Here is a 17,838-nt window from a genome sequence, read left to right on the forward strand (position 1 = left end):
CCCGGGATGTGTGGGAGGCCTTGCCGTGTGCGATGTGTGTGATGTGTGTGACGGCGGAGGCTCCAGTTTGAATAAAAAGACACGACGACCTGCAGAGAATGCGAGACAGCCGAGGGGACAGCCAAGCACATGCATGGTGTCTCATAAAACCACGCACACGTGGTGGTGCGTGAGCACATACATGTGTCTGTAATGTGACCCGGGTTATGTGATCCGGGTTTCTCGGACTGCTTTCCCTGCAGGACGTGGAAGGATAAGCCGTCTATTGCAATTTTAAATAGAATACGAGAAACCAACTGATGTCAACGACTGAATTTCTGATCTTCTGATTTCTTTAAAGTGATAAATTGGGGTTTCTCATACCAACAGTCGTCGTCGTAACTTGTTAAAACTGAGTTGTGGCTGGTTGCACTTCAGGTCCCGGTGTCAGAAAGTTGGACCTCGTAAAACATTTCAGTTTTTGATGTCAGAAAAGGAGGCTGGAGGTTAAACGGTTTGCCACTGGCCGTTCGCTTGACCTTCCCTCGCACAATACAAACAGACTGTACGCCAGTTTAACCCTGCCCTTAAGTCTGACCGCTGTTCAACAGTTTCTCCTCCCTCCAGCTTGTCCTGTTTCTCAGGGGTCGCCGTAACACAACAGATTTCATAGCTCCCATCGGTTCCCTGTGAGGGCACAGCAGCACCGACGGCGCCCGTGGTTAACCCGGGCCTCGACCGATCCGGTATGGTCTTGTCAGTCCGCATACTGATTCAGCAAAAGTCTCCCATGGGCTGTCCTCCCTGACCCAGCGACTAACCCTGTGGACGGGGGGCCCCGGGTGAAGCGCTGGGCGCCACCCCGGCGTTCGTGGACCCGCGCCCCTGCCTGTCGCCACTTCTCAACATACGAGGACTAAAAAGACGAGCGAAAGGACGTCTGTACGACACTGTGCATGTGAATAGATAGATGTTGCAGGGTGACATATTAACACAACACACAGCGGTTGTGCTGGCTATACCGGCTCTAAGCATGCAGGACCCCGCAGGAATCGGAGAGGCCGTTCTCGATGCCCGAGGGGAATTCCACCGGGGCAAGAGGCAGGATCTGTTTTTTCTGCTCAGGGGGCATATAGAAAGAGAGGGGGGTGGATGTATAGGTTCCCCCCGATATGTGGTATGTGTTAACGAGGGTCACTGGACGGGCTTTAGGGGCAGTGTGTGCACATGTGTGTGTGTGTGTGTGTGTGTTCCATATATAACTGCATTTTATGGGTGAAATATAATTCTCGGACCCTGCAGTGCACTGATTTAGAAACACGCGTGGCTCAGTTCTGCTGGAGTCCTCTGTTGTGCAAAGGTCACGGGCTCTCCAACCACTCAGAGCTGTCCGTCAGCCAGGAGCCCAGAAATGAGGGGTCAGAGGTCGGTGTTGTACGGGGCCTTTGTCACGTTCCGAGATACGTGTTGTCCTTCGGCTCACAAGGGGATACAGGTGACTGTCTTCTTCACTTCCGTCGCTGTTTCACTCCTGCAACGGTGACTGAATATTTTTTTTCTGGATCAGCGTGCCCGTTGACGCTTCCTGGTCAATGTCATGGGGGCCCCGGGCCACCAGAGGGCGCTGGATTTGCACTTTCAGAAGAATGCAGGAGCAACAACTTGAGACCTTTGCGGCTACTGTTAACAGTTTACCTTGTCACAATATCAAGTCAGATTTATTCGTGTTTATCTCTACAGCTCGGCCCCAGATGAAGAAATACACCAGGGGCCGATGCGAGCGAGCCGAGGGGCCGGAGGAGACGAGCGGCAACCGACTCACGACGACCTCCGAGAACACGACTTGTAGAAAACCATCACGCAATATTTACAACGACTACACGCGATACAAGTTGCTCTGCAGCAATTCGTACAGCGCCAGGGCATCACCGACGTGCCCGGGGACCCGCCCGTTGGTCTAGTGAGTGACATCAGGAGGCATATCCGTAACGTGTAGGGGTTGGGATGGGCGGCAACACATGCAGCCGTTGTTGGGACACATGCAGTACAACAGTTACAGCTGGAACATCTGTGCTGTGCTGTGGTGGGGTGTGGCGGCACGGTGGCGCAGTGGTTAGCGCCGTCGCCTCACAGCGAAAAGGTCCTGGGTTCGAACCCCGGGGTCGTCCAACCTCGGGGGTCATTCTGGGTCATCCTCTGTGTGGCGTTCTCCCCGTGTCTGTGTGGGTTTCCTCCGGGTGCTCCGGTTCCCCCCCCCCCCACAGTCCAAAGACACGTAGGTCAGGTGAATCGGCCGTACTAAACTGTGTGTGTGTGTGTGTGTGGGGGTCCCGTGATGGCCTTGCGGCCTGTCCAGGGTGTGTCCCCGCCCGCCGCCCGGTGACTGCAGGGATAGGCTGCAGCCTCCCTGAGAGCAGGATAAGACGTATCTGAGGCTGTCTTTATTACTGGTGCAGGGCCCAACATTACAGCCTGTCTGACTGGTGAAACTAACTGGCCTTCCCAGTGGGTCTTCTTACTGGGGGGGTGAGGGGGGTCACTTGACACCACTTATTCGAAGGATCCCCTTCAGGGGTGCTTCGCAGGAGATTCATTACTAGTTGCCCAGTAGCTAAGTACTCTGCACTTAGTCCTCAGTACAGCCTAACCCAGGGGAGGGCAGTCTTCTCCAGAAAGGGCCGGTGTGGGTGCAGGTTTTTGCTCCAACCAAGCAGTTACACACCTGATCCCACTAATCAACCAGTGGAGTCTCTGGAGACACGGGTGTGTAACTGTAATACAATCACAATACCCTTTTTTTTCTTTTTTTTTTTAGCAAATATAGTTTTCAGAAGTTTGGTTTTACCAGAATGCACCATACCGCCGTTCGATGGTTAAACGCAAGTACTGCACGACGGCCTACGGTACCCGTTCACCAGCGTCAGCTCTCCACGGCGAGTCCACGGCATCACAACCTTCATGGGATCATGAAAACAAAACTCTGTGCAACTTCTTTGCCCTCGAGTCACGGAGCACATTTCCTTGTTGGCCTACTTATTGTGCGCTGACAGTGTGCTTACCGGGCCTGCGGGCCTGTATCCGGCCTTGCCGTGGCTCGCACCTCGGTGCGTCACGTGTGATGCGTGTTTCCTGTCTCCCGGTGTGTCCCGTTTTGTGTTGGTATGAATGTTTGCCTGGCTGTGCATCACTGGCCCCATGTGTGGCATTTCAGCCGCGTGTTTGATCCCTGGTGTCGCCAGCTCGTCTTTACCCTCGTGTGAGCGGCCCAGCGTTCCCTCTCTCGTCCTCCCACTGAGAGCTTTTTGAGTTTTGACCATTGCCTGTTTTTTGTGTCTCCGCCTTCTTTGATACCCCTGCCTCGTCCGCTTGATTCCCGGGTACCGACCCTTTTGCCCGGTTAAACCTGTTTGGAACGGTTCCTGCCGGCGTCAGTCTGCTCTGTGGGTCCTTCGTCCTCGTGACGTCAGCCTGACGCTTCCCTTCGCCGGCCAAGTCAACGTTGCCACGAAACGTTCCCTTTATTCCGTTTCACCGGAACGGTCTGCGGCGGCTTGCTCAACGGCACGTCGGTCGGTCCGCCAAAGATGAACGGAGCGCCTCTCGTTGGCTTCCCTTAAGGTAGTGTGGGGTTCGAACCGGTGACCTTGAGTCAAAAGCATCGGCCTGTATGAACACTCAGTACAGATAGTACATACCTTATTGGATTTTCTTCTTCTTCTTCTTTTTCAGGGGTCGCCGCAGCAGATTTGACAGTTTCCATCAGGACCCTGTGAGGGCACAGCACCAATGCTGGCCTCCCAATCCGGTATGGTCTCGTCAGTCCACATACTGACTTTACGTCGGATTATTGCGTTGCATTGCATTTTCGACCTTATTGCATTTTACTGTACTTTAATGTGCCTTTACTGTGTCTTTTATGCGCGTGCTTGTATTTTAAAGTACCCCTTTATTGGCAATTGAGCGAGTCCAATTCCTTATACTTGTTTAAGGTACGATTCTGATCCTGATTCTGGCAAGCAGCCGGCTCCCCCTCAGCATCAGGAGAGCACGTTTATAAAATGCTCCAGTTTCTTTAACACAACGTGAAACTGCAGTTTTTACAGAAAATGGCCTTTTCACTGTAGATTTCTGGTGGTAGTGGAGGGCCTCTATACTTTTGCTTTCACATACCTGTGTGTTTGTAGGCTGGTCTCTCCCTCTCAACCCCCCCCCCCAAAAAAAAAAAAGTCACACCATCAGATACACACAGTACTGCTGGAGATAATCTGGGCTGCATCAACCTGACTGCATCAACAGATTAAGATTAAAGGAGATTAAGTTTGGGAGTCCAGCCTCATATATCAAGATCTCTTTTTCACATCATGAACTTTAATCACAGAACAAATTTGCATGTACGCTGTACAGGCCTCAGACATGTTACGCAGGTGAAATAAAATGCAACCAGTTTTAACATCTTCTGCATGGCACCACACATATAAAGTTAACAACAAAGATTAAAAAATACATATATTTTTTTTCTTTGTGTGAATGCACAATGACTATTTCTAAAATAAGACATGGACTATTATGCTATACATAATAGTAAATGCTGGAGCCTTTTCCAGCAGTCATTCCCGTGCATGTCCTCACTGCTGCTGCTGAAGAGACGGATTCATGTCTTCCTCATCATCTGAGGATGAGCTTTCCAGCGTCAGATCAATGACATCAGCCTCCTTGGTGACATTGGGCTCAGGGGTATGGGGGACACCTGCACACTGACGCACAGGGGCAGAAGTCTCAAGTTTTGGAATGGACCGAGAGGGCACCTTGACAGCCTCTTTCTTTGGTCTCACGGGACACAACGTCCCGTCTTCTTGAAACTTGACTTCGTCCACATCTGAGCAGTCATTTAGGATCTCCATGAATAAACCATCGATGATTAGACTCTCATATGCAGCTTTTTTGTCACACACGGGGCATATCCAGGTGGGTTTCTTTTCATTCATCCGCAGGTAAAGGGCTGCATCAAAACACTGCAGATGAGAGCAGGTTACTGCCCGGCATGGCACCGTCAGACGCATCTTCCCCAGCGGACACATGAGTGAGACTCCAATGCTCGTTGTAACAATTTCACTGCCCGGGCCTGCTGTAAATATCTCTTTAATTAGCCTTCTGGAATGGTTGGGGTTCTGGATTCCCTTCATCCTCAGTTTCTGAATGAGTAGCGGTGGTGTCAACTGCCTCACCAGGTACACTGACATGGAATAGAGTTTTCCGACCTCATGCACCAATTCAACTGTAATGTGATTGGATACATCAGATGACAGTCGGACCAATGAGGTAATGTTAAGAGGTTTTCGGGGTCTCTTCTGTTCCGCTCCATGTCTTTGCCGTGGTACAGAACCTGGCCAACGCAAGGGTTTTCTGTTGACTTTTATACACATACTATGTGGGAAATTGTCCTCTTGAGGGCAACTTGTCTCCGAGAGGCAAACTCTTAGCTGAATCTGAACCATGTAGTCACTTCCACCGCCTGGTAGAAAACCCTTGGATAGGCACACTTCTTGAACTTGCTGTGGCGTCAACGCAAAGCCAAAGTAGTTTTTTCGTACGCCTCCCTGTACAGTGTGTGCCAGCAGAGGGGAAGGCCTGAGGAGGACATTCAGCACATCGTAGAAAGGCAGAGACGTCATCTGCACACCAGGGTGGGCAGGTGGAATATGCAGGGTGGGCTGCCGAACATTCATACTGACTTTGTAAATGGCTCTAGTCGATGGGTACAGCAGCGGCACAAGGTCTTTGTCCCCGGAGTATCCCCCACCAGCTGAGTTGTCAAGAGTTCACCGGTATCGCTGCTCCCTTGGTAGAAAGAGTCGTTTTTATTATCCTGAAGCGGTGACGTTGATAGAGCTCGTCGACTCCGATTTGCAGTATTGCCCGGATTTATCTACGAAAAGCCAAACACAGCTTGTGAGCCAACAGGAACAGAAAGCTCTTACTTCTAGGTGAATAACTTCAGTTACGCTACCGTTAGCAAATTAGCAGCGTTTGCTAGCTGCCAGATCGCTCGGTGTGCTACTGTAACCGGTTATTTTCTTGCGGGATTCGATGCGGGGTGTACCGCACCACAAGGCGACATCACTAACCGCTCGGCTAAAGGGTCGGACCCGTTAGCTAGGGGCTAACGTGTCTTATTGGTAGTTTACACTACGTTAAAAAAAACAACGGTCAGCGACTTTAAACACAAAGAACATTTAGGTACTAGACATTAAAAAAAATTGCAGCAAAATGGCCTTCATTTCGGAATAACAAGAGCGGACAACAAACCTGGGCTCGCCACTCGTGTGAGCTAGCTCGCTAGCAGGTTAGCTGGCTAGCGAGTCGCGCAGGCCCAGAAAGCGGTAACAGCTAACAGGCTGTTAGCGAAAGGCTAGCGCGCTAGCTTAGCGACGTGTGGCGGTAGGTAATGTGTGTGTACTCACAAGCAGTCGTGTCAAATACACAACGTCAACCAAAGCCACGCGACAGTCGACCTCCTTCTCTTCGCGGCCGCCGGAACCACAGATTACGCACAATGCCCCCCTCCTCCTTAACCGCCACAACTTTAAGCGGGTTTTTTAAACGCGGGCAAACCCGCTAAAAATAGGCAGTTGACTCTTCACAGCGCCGTCGGACGACGGGTTTGCCTTTTTTTTTGTTGCTGTCGCGTCAACTCCGACGTCATGACGTCCGTGATGTCACGAACGCGCCGGAAAACGGGCGTATATGCGCCAGCCAGAGAGACGGCGGTTAACGTCGCTTTTTTTTTTTTCTTTAATATCTTGCGCTTCGGTCGCTCTTTAAAAACCATACAAACTCAACGCAGGACCGAACGATGTTCGAGCGCCGCTTGAACGAAGACGCTGCGCCCGCAAGCAATAAATGTTTTTCCCCGCTGCCGGCGCGATTTTATGACGTACGGACAATGGCGCTACGTCATCGCGCAAATTAGCGCGTCCCCCCCCCCCGTGGCTGTATTAAAGCCAAGTCCATTTTTTATTTGTATAGCCCAATGTCGCAAATTACAAAATTGCCTCGGTGGGTTTAACAGCAACACGACATCCTGTCCTTAGACCCTCTCGTCAGATAAGGATTTAAAGAGGATAAACAGAATTATAACGGACTTCTAAAATTTGTGGAGAATAAGATGCGCGGCGCAGGGTGCCAAGCAGCGTCCAGACGCCACCGGAACAGCCCAGGCCCCAAGCCACGTGACCAGCGTCATCATGTAAAAAAAAAAAAGGATTTATAAGATATTTACACAGGGTTGCCAACTGTCCCGTATTAGCAGTGGCGCCCCCAAGGGGTGGCCAGGGGTGGCCACGGCCACCCTGATACTATCCCTGGCCCCCCCAGCCACGAGTCGCATATGCAGAATATGCTTCTGATTATGCATAATATGCTTCTATCTGATATCTTACATTAGGTGCTGTTCATTTAAATCAATAATGTATATTTTTCTCAACTCTCATATTGACAGTTTTCAACTAGCCTATACAGTACACTGCAACAGCAGCATAGAATTCCCGAAATTCAGTCATGGCTTTTGGTTTTGGTGTGCCACCCCAAGATTTCCAGGGGCCCCATTTGGCCCCCCCTATGAAACATTTCTGGGGGCGCCACTGCGTATTAGCCGGGACGTCCCTTATATTGGGCCAAATCGATTTGTCCCATACGTGACCTCCCTTGTTCCGTTTACTGACTGCTACTGTACTCTAACCACTAGAGGGCACTCTCACGGTTGTATCAAATCTGATGTAGTAGCAGCAGTGCTGATCAGGACGGGTGAGAATGATCACCTGTCATCATCCAATCACAGCCCGACTCACGCGCATCAGTTGTACATGTACAGCAAATGCGCCAATTCCTTCAAAAACAGTTCTGGCAATGTCTGGTGCTGTTCAGTCGGTTTGGTATGTGGAAATATGGCTTAACCTGCAAAAAAGAAAAGACTGTGCAGCTACAAGAAGCAAGGGGAAGTAAAAAAGACGTGGGTTAAGCCCGTCAGCGGTAACTCAATGAAAGCCTTCTGTACTTTATGTCTCAGGGAATTTTCAGGTGGACATGGAGGTGAGAGTGACCTGACTCAGCATGCTTCCACAGAAATGCACAAGAAGGCCACACTAGCTAACGGTGCAAGCAATATCTGATGTCTTCACATGCACAGACCCTCTAAGACGGTTCCAGATACAGTCATTTAACTAGGCAAGTGCAGATCTGGCTCAGTTCAGTTCATTTTGATTTAGCTGATGTAACCAGGTTAAAATAAATGTTTTTATTTTATTTTGTTTGAGTATGAAATATCACCAAATCCTGTCTGTGTGCTGTTATTTGTGTTTACTACATTTTATTTTATGTCATTATTTACTTTTATGTATGTTTTACAACGACCGTCTTATACATGTACTGTCGCTTTAAGAGAGAGGTCTTCTCGGTACACGGAAGAGGGAACGCGGGAGAGGCCATTTTTGTTTTGTGGGAGGAGTCTCAAGCAGCGATCGAGCCGAGCCACGCGTGTTTCTCACCGTAGCACAGTTTTGCTGGTTGAGGAGAACGTAACCTTGAGTATCCCTGTAAGAAGATACTGCAAGCTGTGGGATAAAATACTTGTTTATCCTTTCTTACATCGGAGTCCCGTGGACGGTTTCTCCTTCTAACGCACACGAGTGAAGTCCGGGCAGTGGTTGAGCTTCAACCCCCACGTCCGTAAGAAACACCGCTCCCGCTGAGGACTGGACGTTTGTCGAAGGGTTTGAAACCAAAATAAATGGCAAGGTGGGCCAAATAGAGTCCTGTGTGTCCCCCCTCCTTCCTTGATCATGATGATGATGATGAGGAGGAGGAGAGACTGAGGGCCCCCACAACACCTGGGGCCCCACCCAAAATAGAACACAACGCAGAGCTACCGATGAGAGTGACCGGCGTGCAGCAGGCTGACCAGCATAGAACACCATAGGACTGCCCCGTTACACTGAGCTGACAAGTGAAAAGTCCTTTGGTGTCGTGAATGGTGGATGGCTATGCTGGTGTTAGCCTCCTACACGGTGCTAACAAGACACTAGCCGTCCTCTCTGGAGGGTGGTCCTGAAGCCATGCTGCCACAGTTACTCGTCAAGTGACACTGGATAACAGCTTCTTCATACTGGTTCATATCATATCGCACTGCTTCTGGTGTGGGAAGTTGGGGGCGCGAATGCACGTTTGCAGCAACCTCACCCAGGACCGTCCATGCAGTGTCTTTGTTCACGTCTGCATCGAAGTTGTTTTGTCTTGTCTTCGTTTTATGGCTGGGAGAGCTGGCGCTGGATCGGCTGGGAGAGCTTGGTCTGCTGCGTCCTGTGGGCCTAGGGACCATGGCCCTGATCAGAGCTGTGCCCGAGGAGGAAACACTGAGGGCGGTCTGACAGGACGCGGAAGCGGGGCAGGCTAAGCTAACTGCTAACCCATAGAGACCAGCAGTTCTGATAACACTGAGGCTGGTCTGGCGGTGGCCTCGTCTAGCCTTGACTCTGTTTTTAGGGTCGTCGTGCGGAATGCACGGAGGTGTGTCGAGGGTGTCTGGCTGGGAGAGCTGGCGTTGGATTGGCTGAGGGAGCCTGGTCTGTTGCGTCCTGTGGGCCCAGGGACCACGGCCCTGACCAGAGCTGTGCCCGAGGAGGAAACACCGAGGGCGGTCTGATAGGAGGCGGAAGCGGGGCAGGCTAAGCTAACTGCTAGCCCATGCAGGCCGGCAGTTCCAACAGTCCTTCTGGCTGGCGTTCCTTCTCCTGGACAGTGGAGTTTTTGGACTGTGTTGTTAACTGTTTACGTTTATATATATAAACTTTGTTAAAAGAAACACTCAACGATAGGAAAATTGAGCAACAAATAAGGAGCAAAATAATCCAGTGATTCAAGAATTTACTTGAATCACTGGATTATATAATAAATAAATAAATATTATATATATATACGTATATACATATATATATATGGTATAAGTAATGTATGAGTAATGAGTAATAGGACATGTTAGCAGATGTCTTAAATTAACAATGACCATCTAAATGACTGCTAGTTACATTTTTACCATATTTCCATTTAATTCAAACAAGACCAGACAAACACAACAACACCGATTCAGTCATAACGTGCAAATAAACCTTGAGAAATTATTTCAAAACCACAAGACGATAATATTTTCATGCATCTGCGAGTGTTGTGTTTGGAGAGTTTCTGATCAGCGATGTGCCTTTTTATCTGCAGATTACCCAGTAAATACTATCACACTGAGTGCATCTTAAAAATATATAAATTCATGCTTTCCCTAAAATATTGATCATATTGGTAGTTGATGTCCTAATGATGATCACCGACTGAAGATCCACCGTTTTATCTGCCACCCCATCAGAGCTCATAAAGCCCCTCGACTCCTTCATGAAGGTCTGTTTCCAGCTGCTCATCCAGCTGCTCCGCAGGTGAAGTGATGGAGAGAAGAAGAGGCCTGCATGCATGCAGCGTGGTGGTGGTGGTGGTGGGTCGACAGAGGTGGAAGATGGAAAGGGGGAGGAGTAGATGGAGAATGGGAGGAGTCTGGAGGTGTGAGTGTGTGTGTCTCAGAGAGAGAGAGAGAGAGCGAGAGACGGCAAGCTAGAGAGAGACAGAGACAGGGCGAGAAAGGGAGAGAGTGAAAGAGAGCGAGAGTGTATGTGCGTGCACGTGCGCGCGCGCGTATGTATGAAGGGGGGGCGAAACCCGGATGCTGATGCTGCTCGTACCGACCGAAGTGATGAGGAAGGAGAGAGAGAGAGAGAGAGAGAATGGGGATGAGTGGGAGAGGGGGAAAAAAAAGGTTTCCTCCATGAATGACGGATTGTGGCTGTGAAAACAAAACAAAACCAAAGAAACAAACAAAAATAAAAAAACAAAACCAAACAAACAAGACTTCGGGGACGGATGGGAGACGTTCACGCGAGCGAAGCGTTTCCGCTTCTTCGAGGGAGCAAAAGCCGGGCGGGCGCGCGTCTCGCCGGCGCCCATGGGAGGAGATGCTGTAATATCATGAGAGAGACAGAGAGAGGGGGGGGGGAGGGAGAGAGCGAGAGAGAGAGAGAAAGAGAGAACGAGAGAGAGAGAGGGAGAGCGAGAGAGAGGGGGGGTGAGAGAGAGAGAGAGACAGAGAGAACGAGAGAGAGAGAGAGAGAGAGAGTGAGAGAGGGAGAGAGAGAGCGAGAGGGAGAGAGAGCGCGAGAGAGAGAGAGGGAGAGAGAGCGCGAGAGAGAGAGGGAGAGAGAGAGCGAGAGAGAGAGAAGGGGAGGAGGGGTGGTCGGCTCCCACCCTGCCAGCTGAGGATGCTTGTTGTTTCTAGAAGCGCGACTGATCACGCCGACGGAGCAGCTGCTGTTCTTATGGCCGCCGTTATTAATCTCATCACCGCTGTTGGTCGCGTCCACCGGAAGCCGCGACGCACCTTCCCATTGTTCCTGTAGCGCTCCGCGGTGGCTCAGCATCCGGCCCTGAAGCGGTCTGATGGAGACCGGTCGGACGCCGCGCTCCTCTTTCTCCGCTCCCCCGCGCGCTGGGCCGGCGATGGACTAAAGTGTGCAACCGGATATCGGAAAGCCCACTTCGCCGCGGGAGGCTTTTTGTTATGACGGATCCGGACCCGAGGCTCGGATCTCGACGCTAAATGCTGCACGGCACCTGGCTGAAAAGGGTTGCTCATCCTCCGGCTCGGCAAGAAGGGGACGGGGCTGACTTAAAAAGGCGACGGCAAAGAAAGTGTTGTGGGGACATTGTAGTGTATAGCGGAGGAGGAGGAGGAGGAGGAGGAGGTGTATAGAGGAGAAGGCGGAGGGGGGGGGCTGGTATTGATCAATGAAGGGATTCGATTATGGCATTCTGCGTGGTGATATCTAAGGCGCAGCAGTCAGTCTGTGATAGACTTTCTCTTTAAATCCGATGGACACCTTCTCCCCACCACCACCACCACCCCCCCGCAGCAGATTCCAGATTTGTCCGCTGCACAATCTGCACACAGTCTTGAATCTGCCGCAGATTTGCGGTGGTTTAACTGCCCCGTCGGTAGTTGGGGCTAATTCACATGTTCGCACGCAGGGCCCCGATCCAGCCTGCACATGACTTGTGGTTCAGATGCCTGTAGTACTTGATGGCACCTCTCTGAAAGCTGCTACCTCTCCCCCCCTCTCTCCTTTTGATACGGGGGCACGGTGAGATGGAGGACCACAACTCTTGACTCAGATTCTGGTGATTCCGCACACGGACGTTTCGGTGCATACCAAGCAAGTGCACGGGGCTGTAGTATCCTCCGCAGGAGGCCCCGGCGGTGGTCACAGCTGCCCCCCTTTCCGCGATCACGACCGGTCCCACGCGCCACCAACCGCCCCTCTCTCCTTGCTCCATCGCCTCCTCTCCGCCACTCCTCCTCCCATCCTCGGCGTAGTCGCCTTGTAATGTCGTTGCGCACGAGGAGGGACCGATCGCTGTCGACTCCGGCGATTTGATCGTTTGTCCTAATCGGGAACCTAACTGCGTAAAATTTGGACACATTTTGAGGAGGGAAGGGGGTGGGGGGGAGGAGGAGGATGAGCAGTAAGGAGATAACCGGAGGCCAGTCCGTCCAGTATGTGGGCCCGTACCGGCTGGAGAAGACCCTCGGGAAGGGGCAGACAGGTAGGGAGGAGGAGGAGGCAGGGTCCTTCAGCAGCATCACACACCCCTCCATTTGATGCCATACAGGAACTCTATTAGTAATAACCTTATTTCCTACGAATGCAGCGAGGTGCGTCTGACTATTCCTGACCCTGACTATTCCCTGGTATTCCCTGACTATTCCCCGGTGGTGATGTTGTTGGGGTGGGGAAAGTGGATCACGGCGCACTCTCCACAAATCCTTCCATCCTGCTGCATGTTCGATTCAAGCCAGACCGAAAATGTGTACACGCGCACGCACGAGCGCACATTTATGCGCACATGTTTGGGTATGCCTGGTGCCCAAATCCCATTGTGATGATCGGTCATAGATTCACACCTTTGAGTGTCTCATGTCTTTATCTCTCCGTCTATCTATCTATCTATCTATCTATCTATCTATCTATCTATCTATCTATCTATCTATCTATCTATCTATCTATTTTTGATTCCCCCTCAGGACTGGTGAAATTGGGGGTCCACTGTATAACAGGGCAGAAGGTAGCCATTAAGATTGTCAACAGAGAAAAGCTTTCAGAATCTGTCCTCATGAAGGTACAGTCAAGTCTATCTATCTGTCTGCCTGTCTGCCTGCCTGCCTGTCTGTCTGTCTTTCTGTCTGACCATCCATCCCAGTTGTCCAGTACATTTGGCACTGACCTAGAGATCAAACACTGATGTCACTAAAAATTGATCACTTATTTTGACAGTTTTATCATAATGTACCCACGTCCAGTTTCTGGCCAACAAGCCCACCATCATGTTGGCAGCCCGGGTTAAAATATTGTAGAGAGCGCAGCAAAGTTTAAACTCTTCAACCTGCTGGGACCCAAATTCCTTCTTAATTTATTAATTTGCTGTAAAGAATAGCCTGGCGGCGTTTTGAGCGCGTGGGGAGTACTTTTGGATAGCAGACAAAAGAGGTTTAGAAGTTTAATCCTGCTAATTAAATCCCAGACAAGTAATAAAGCAGAAATGCAGTTTGTTCTTAAAGGATTTTAATGGTGTTTTCTTGTTGGCTCTTTAAAGATGTCTGAAGTTTTTTTTATGTTTCAGTCCACGTTTGTGACATACAAAAAATCCTGACCACCGTCATGGTTTCGTCCCAGTTGTCAGTCTCCCAGAAGTCTGTATCATCCATCTTCCATTGCCTTGGAAAGTCGCTCTACGCACAGTCTGATGTCACCGTGTTGGTGTTATTCCCAAGACATCACAATAGACTTTGTGCATAACTGTAGTCCACCGACTTCCGGTGGACTACAGTTCCACCAGACTGCAGCGGTCATACCAGTTTCCTGTTTGTTGGCGCGCGCTATTGACAACCGACAATTATGAGGATATATAGGACGTAACTTGATGTGTACAACTTGAAACGTCCCCCCCCCCCCGTGTGCTGGTAGGTGCAGGTGAAAGTTTGTCGACAATTCTGTGCACGTGGTTGACATTTACCCATGGTAAACCTTGCAGGCATCGCCAAAAATATGCCATTGTCAACAGCGCACGCCAACAAACAGGAAACTGGTATGACCGCTGCAGTAGAAACCGGAAGTCAGTGGACAACCGTTATTCACAGAGCCGGACCAAATCACGTTGTTGCGATGTCGTGCGTTTGCGACACGGGGAAAAGACCAACGCTAACCTAAGGTAACCTCAGCCTAACCTTAACCCAACCCTTACCTCTAACCTTAATCGACAACTAACCGATAGCTAAACTTAACCTAACACTTACCTTACCCCTAATCCTAACCGATCGCTAACGTTACCCCTAACCTTAACCAACAGCTAACCGATAGCTAACCTTACACTTAGCCCTCACTTTAACCGATAGCTAACCTTAACCAACAGCTAACTGATAGGTAACCGATAGCTAACCTTACCCCTAACCTTAACCAACAGCTAACTGATAGGTAACCGATAGCTAACCTTACGCTTACCCCCCACTTTAACCGATAGCTAACCCTAACCAATAGCTAACTGATAGCTAACCGATAGCTAACCTTACACTTACCTTACCCTACACCTTAACCGATAGCTAAAATTAACCAATAGCTAACTGATAGCTAACCGATAGCAAACCTTACGCCACACCTTAACCGATAGCTAACTTTAAACGATAGCTAACCCTAACCAATAGCTAACCGATAGCAAACCTTACACTTACCTTACTCTACACCTTAACCGATAGCTAACTTTAACCGATAGCTAACATTAACCAATAGCTAACTGATAGCTAACCGATAGCAAACCTTACCCCACACCTTAACCGATAGCTAACCTTAACTGATAGCTAACTGATAGCTAACCCATAACCGTTTTTTCCCCGAGTCGCCAAGGCACGACAGCACAACAACGTGATTGGTCAGTTGCAATGTCGGTCCTGGAGCCATATTAATTGTGACGTCGGTCCTGGAGCCATATTAATTGTGACGTCGGTCCTGGAGCCATATTAATTGTGACGTCGGTCCTGGAGCCATATTAATTGTGACGTCGTAGGAACAACACCGACACGGTGATAGCAGATTACGCCTCGCTTTACAACTGCTTTTTCACTGCTAGCCAACACGTCACTCGGATAGCCGTTTCAGCCATGTAAAGTGGATTATTGCTAACTGTAGCGTCCATTGTACTGCAGAGGTGGGCGGGGCAATACAGCCGCGCTAACAGATGATTGGGTGCTGGAAGGCGCGTTCTCCTGCTCCCGCTACCGACACGTGTTGAAACGTCGCAAACATGGCGGATGTTGTCCCACGTGTCTCGGGTCTCCGTTTCATAATATATGAAGGCCCAGTTATAATGCAGACGAACTAAGCTTGGATTCCCGGGTTGCTGCAGCAGGTTTTTACTATTATCCCTCTTGTAACTTTTCTAAGAGGAGGGTGAAATCCGATTTCTCTCAGCTTGTTTAAAGATTTCACCCACTCCTTTTAGTTCTGCTGTCTTTACTAATCTCTCTCTCTCTCTCTCTCTCTCTCTCTCTCTCTCTCTCTCTCTCTCTCTCTCTCTCCCTCCAGGTGGAGAGAGAAATAGCTATTCTTAAACTAATAGAGCACCCCCACGTTCTGAAGTTGCATGATGTCTATGAGAATAACAAATACCTGTGAGTATCTTCATCCTCCTCCTCTCAGCCTCTTCATCTTGCTGATCTGTACCTGAGTGTGTCAGGTGTGATGAAAAAAAAAAGACGAAAAAGAAACAGAAAAAGCCTTGAATCTGTGTGGAACAATAAGGTTTCATCAGACAAATGTAATTCGTATGAGAGAGAGGGATTTGTGTGTGTGTGTGTGTGTGTGTGCGTGTGTGTGTGTGTGTGAGTGAAGGGCATGTGGAGGCAGCAGACGTGCAGCATAAAAGAGCCAAATTCAATTCAAAGGTGCTTTGTTGCTGTGAGACACTTAAGGACAAATTTGCAAAACAACGATCTACGCGAGCAGATCCAAAATTCCAATGACAGCAGCCAAACTTGACAATATAATGTTAAAAATGCAAGAAAAAGGCAGGGTACCCAGATAGGATCCTAATGTGGGCCACTTCAGACAATGATGCGGCACTGGTGGCCGTCTTCTGGCCCTGACAAAATGGATGTGAGCCTGAAGTGGCCCACATGTATAACAGCAAATATGGCCCAAATATCACAAAACAAATATGTGCCACCTTTGGCAAATATGTGGCACATACGGCATTGCTATGGCTTGGTTCTGGCCCAGATCTGGCAAACAGTAGTGGACCACCAGCCATCATTCCACACGGTATGTGGGCCGGATGAAAGTGTCGGGTGTGAGACGGGTCCGGGCCACAGCAGTTTTGCTATCTGGGTAGAGACAACTTTGACTCACTCGGTTTATGTAAACTGTCAGTTGTGCTATTTTTCCGCCGTCAGTGCTCATGCTGTCTGAGTTTACAACACGCTGACACAGTCGTTCTCAAAGTAATTACTCACAATTTGAATTCAAGAAGGTTACTTTCCATGACCTCTTCTCAGACGGTACTAAGAAAGAGAGAGCACATCTCTGTCTCCACCTTTCCTCCATAGCCGAGTGGGAGGAATCTATATGTGGACTGAGATAAACAGTCTCTTTTTTCATGTTCCCATTTTCGGAGTTGTTCACCTCTTCGCGTGACCCTTTCCTCACATTCCCTCCACCTCATCCACCCTCGCTTCCCCTCCCTTCTTCTCGGTCCTCTGCTCCGTCCTTTCCTTTGTCCTCCATTTGTTTCTCTCTCACTTTCCCTCCCCTTCCTTCCAACATTGCTCCTTCCCTCTCCTCCTTCCTCTGCCTTCCCCTTTCATCCCTCTTTTCCTCAACCTGTTTCCTCCCTCCGCTGCTCCCCCGCTTGCCCTTCTCCCCTGCCTAAGGATGGATAGACACACTGCAGAAACAATACATCTGAACAGTCTTAAAATCAAACATAAATGTCTTGTCATCTTGTATTAAGAATTATTTCCTAATCGTTTCCTGTCTGCGTACGATCGGGAGGCGGCACAGTGGCCCAGTGGTTAGCGCTGTTGCCCCACAGCAAGAAGGACCTGGGTTTGAACCCCAGGCCGTCCCAGGTCCTCTCTGTGTGGCGTTTGCATGTTCTCCCCATGTCTGCGTGGGTTTCCTCCAGGTGCTCCGGTTTCCTCCCACCATCAAAAAGACATGCATGGTAGGGTTAATACTGTAACCGGTTATTTTCTTGCCCGGTGCGGGATTCGATACGGGTGTACTGCACCACAACGCGACATCACTAACCACTCGACTAAAGGGTCAGACCCGTTAGCTAGGGGCTAACGTGTCTTATTAGTAGTTTACAGTCGTCACCCTCCCCGGAAGCGCGCCCTCGCGCTTTGTTCTTCCCGCGCTCCGAAGAGACTTCTGAGGATCTGCACACTTCCGGATCCCGCCGCTGCCACCAATGTAACCGGTTATTTTCTTGCCCGGTGCGGGATTTGATACGAGGTGTACTGCACCACAAGGCGACATCACTAACCGCTCGGCTAAAGGGTCAGACCCGTTAGCTAGGGGCTAACGTGTCTTATTAGTAGTTTACAATACTCTTGCCTGTGCCCCTGAGCAAGGCAATGGAAAGAAGAACTGGAGTTGGTCCCCGGGTGCTGCACGGTGGCTGCCCACTGCTCCTAGCTACACAGCTAGGATGGGTTAAATGCAG

General features: G+C 49.9%; 2 protein-coding genes across 2 annotated transcripts in view; one reads left to right on the top strand and one right to left on the bottom strand.

Annotated features, from left to right (window-relative positions):
* Window positions 1-1,006: 1,006 nt before the first annotated feature.
* Window positions 1,007-5,705, bottom strand: LOC130119178 (E3 SUMO-protein ligase PIAS2-like). The gene is made up of 3 exons (XM_056287605.1): window positions 4,627-5,705; window positions 4,213-4,249; window positions 1,007-1,096 (listed from the first exon to the last, which is right to left on the bottom strand). Exons 1-3 carry the CDS (start codon window positions 5,703-5,705, stop codon window positions 1,007-1,009), a joined length of 1,206 nt encoding a protein of 401 aa, XP_056143580.1.
* Window positions 5,706-12,581: 6,876 nt separating this feature from the next.
* The window catches only part of brsk1b (BR serine/threonine kinase 1b), a 45,048-nt gene continuing 39,791 nt past the window's right edge, over window positions 12,582-17,838 (top strand). The window contains exons 1-3 of the mRNA XM_056288081.1: window positions 12,582-12,669; window positions 13,148-13,242; window positions 15,699-15,784. Coding sequence (XP_056144056.1) covers window positions 12,582-12,669; window positions 13,148-13,242; window positions 15,699-15,784 — 269 coding nt within the window. The remainder of the gene's footprint in view (window positions 12,670-13,147; window positions 13,243-15,698; window positions 15,785-17,838) is intronic.

This window comes from Lampris incognitus, chromosome 10 (assembly GCF_029633865.1).
Source record: "Lampris incognitus isolate fLamInc1 chromosome 10, fLamInc1.hap2, whole genome shotgun sequence".
In the NCBI taxonomy this organism is placed as follows: domain Eukaryota; kingdom Metazoa; phylum Chordata; class Actinopteri; order Lampriformes; family Lampridae; genus Lampris; species Lampris incognitus.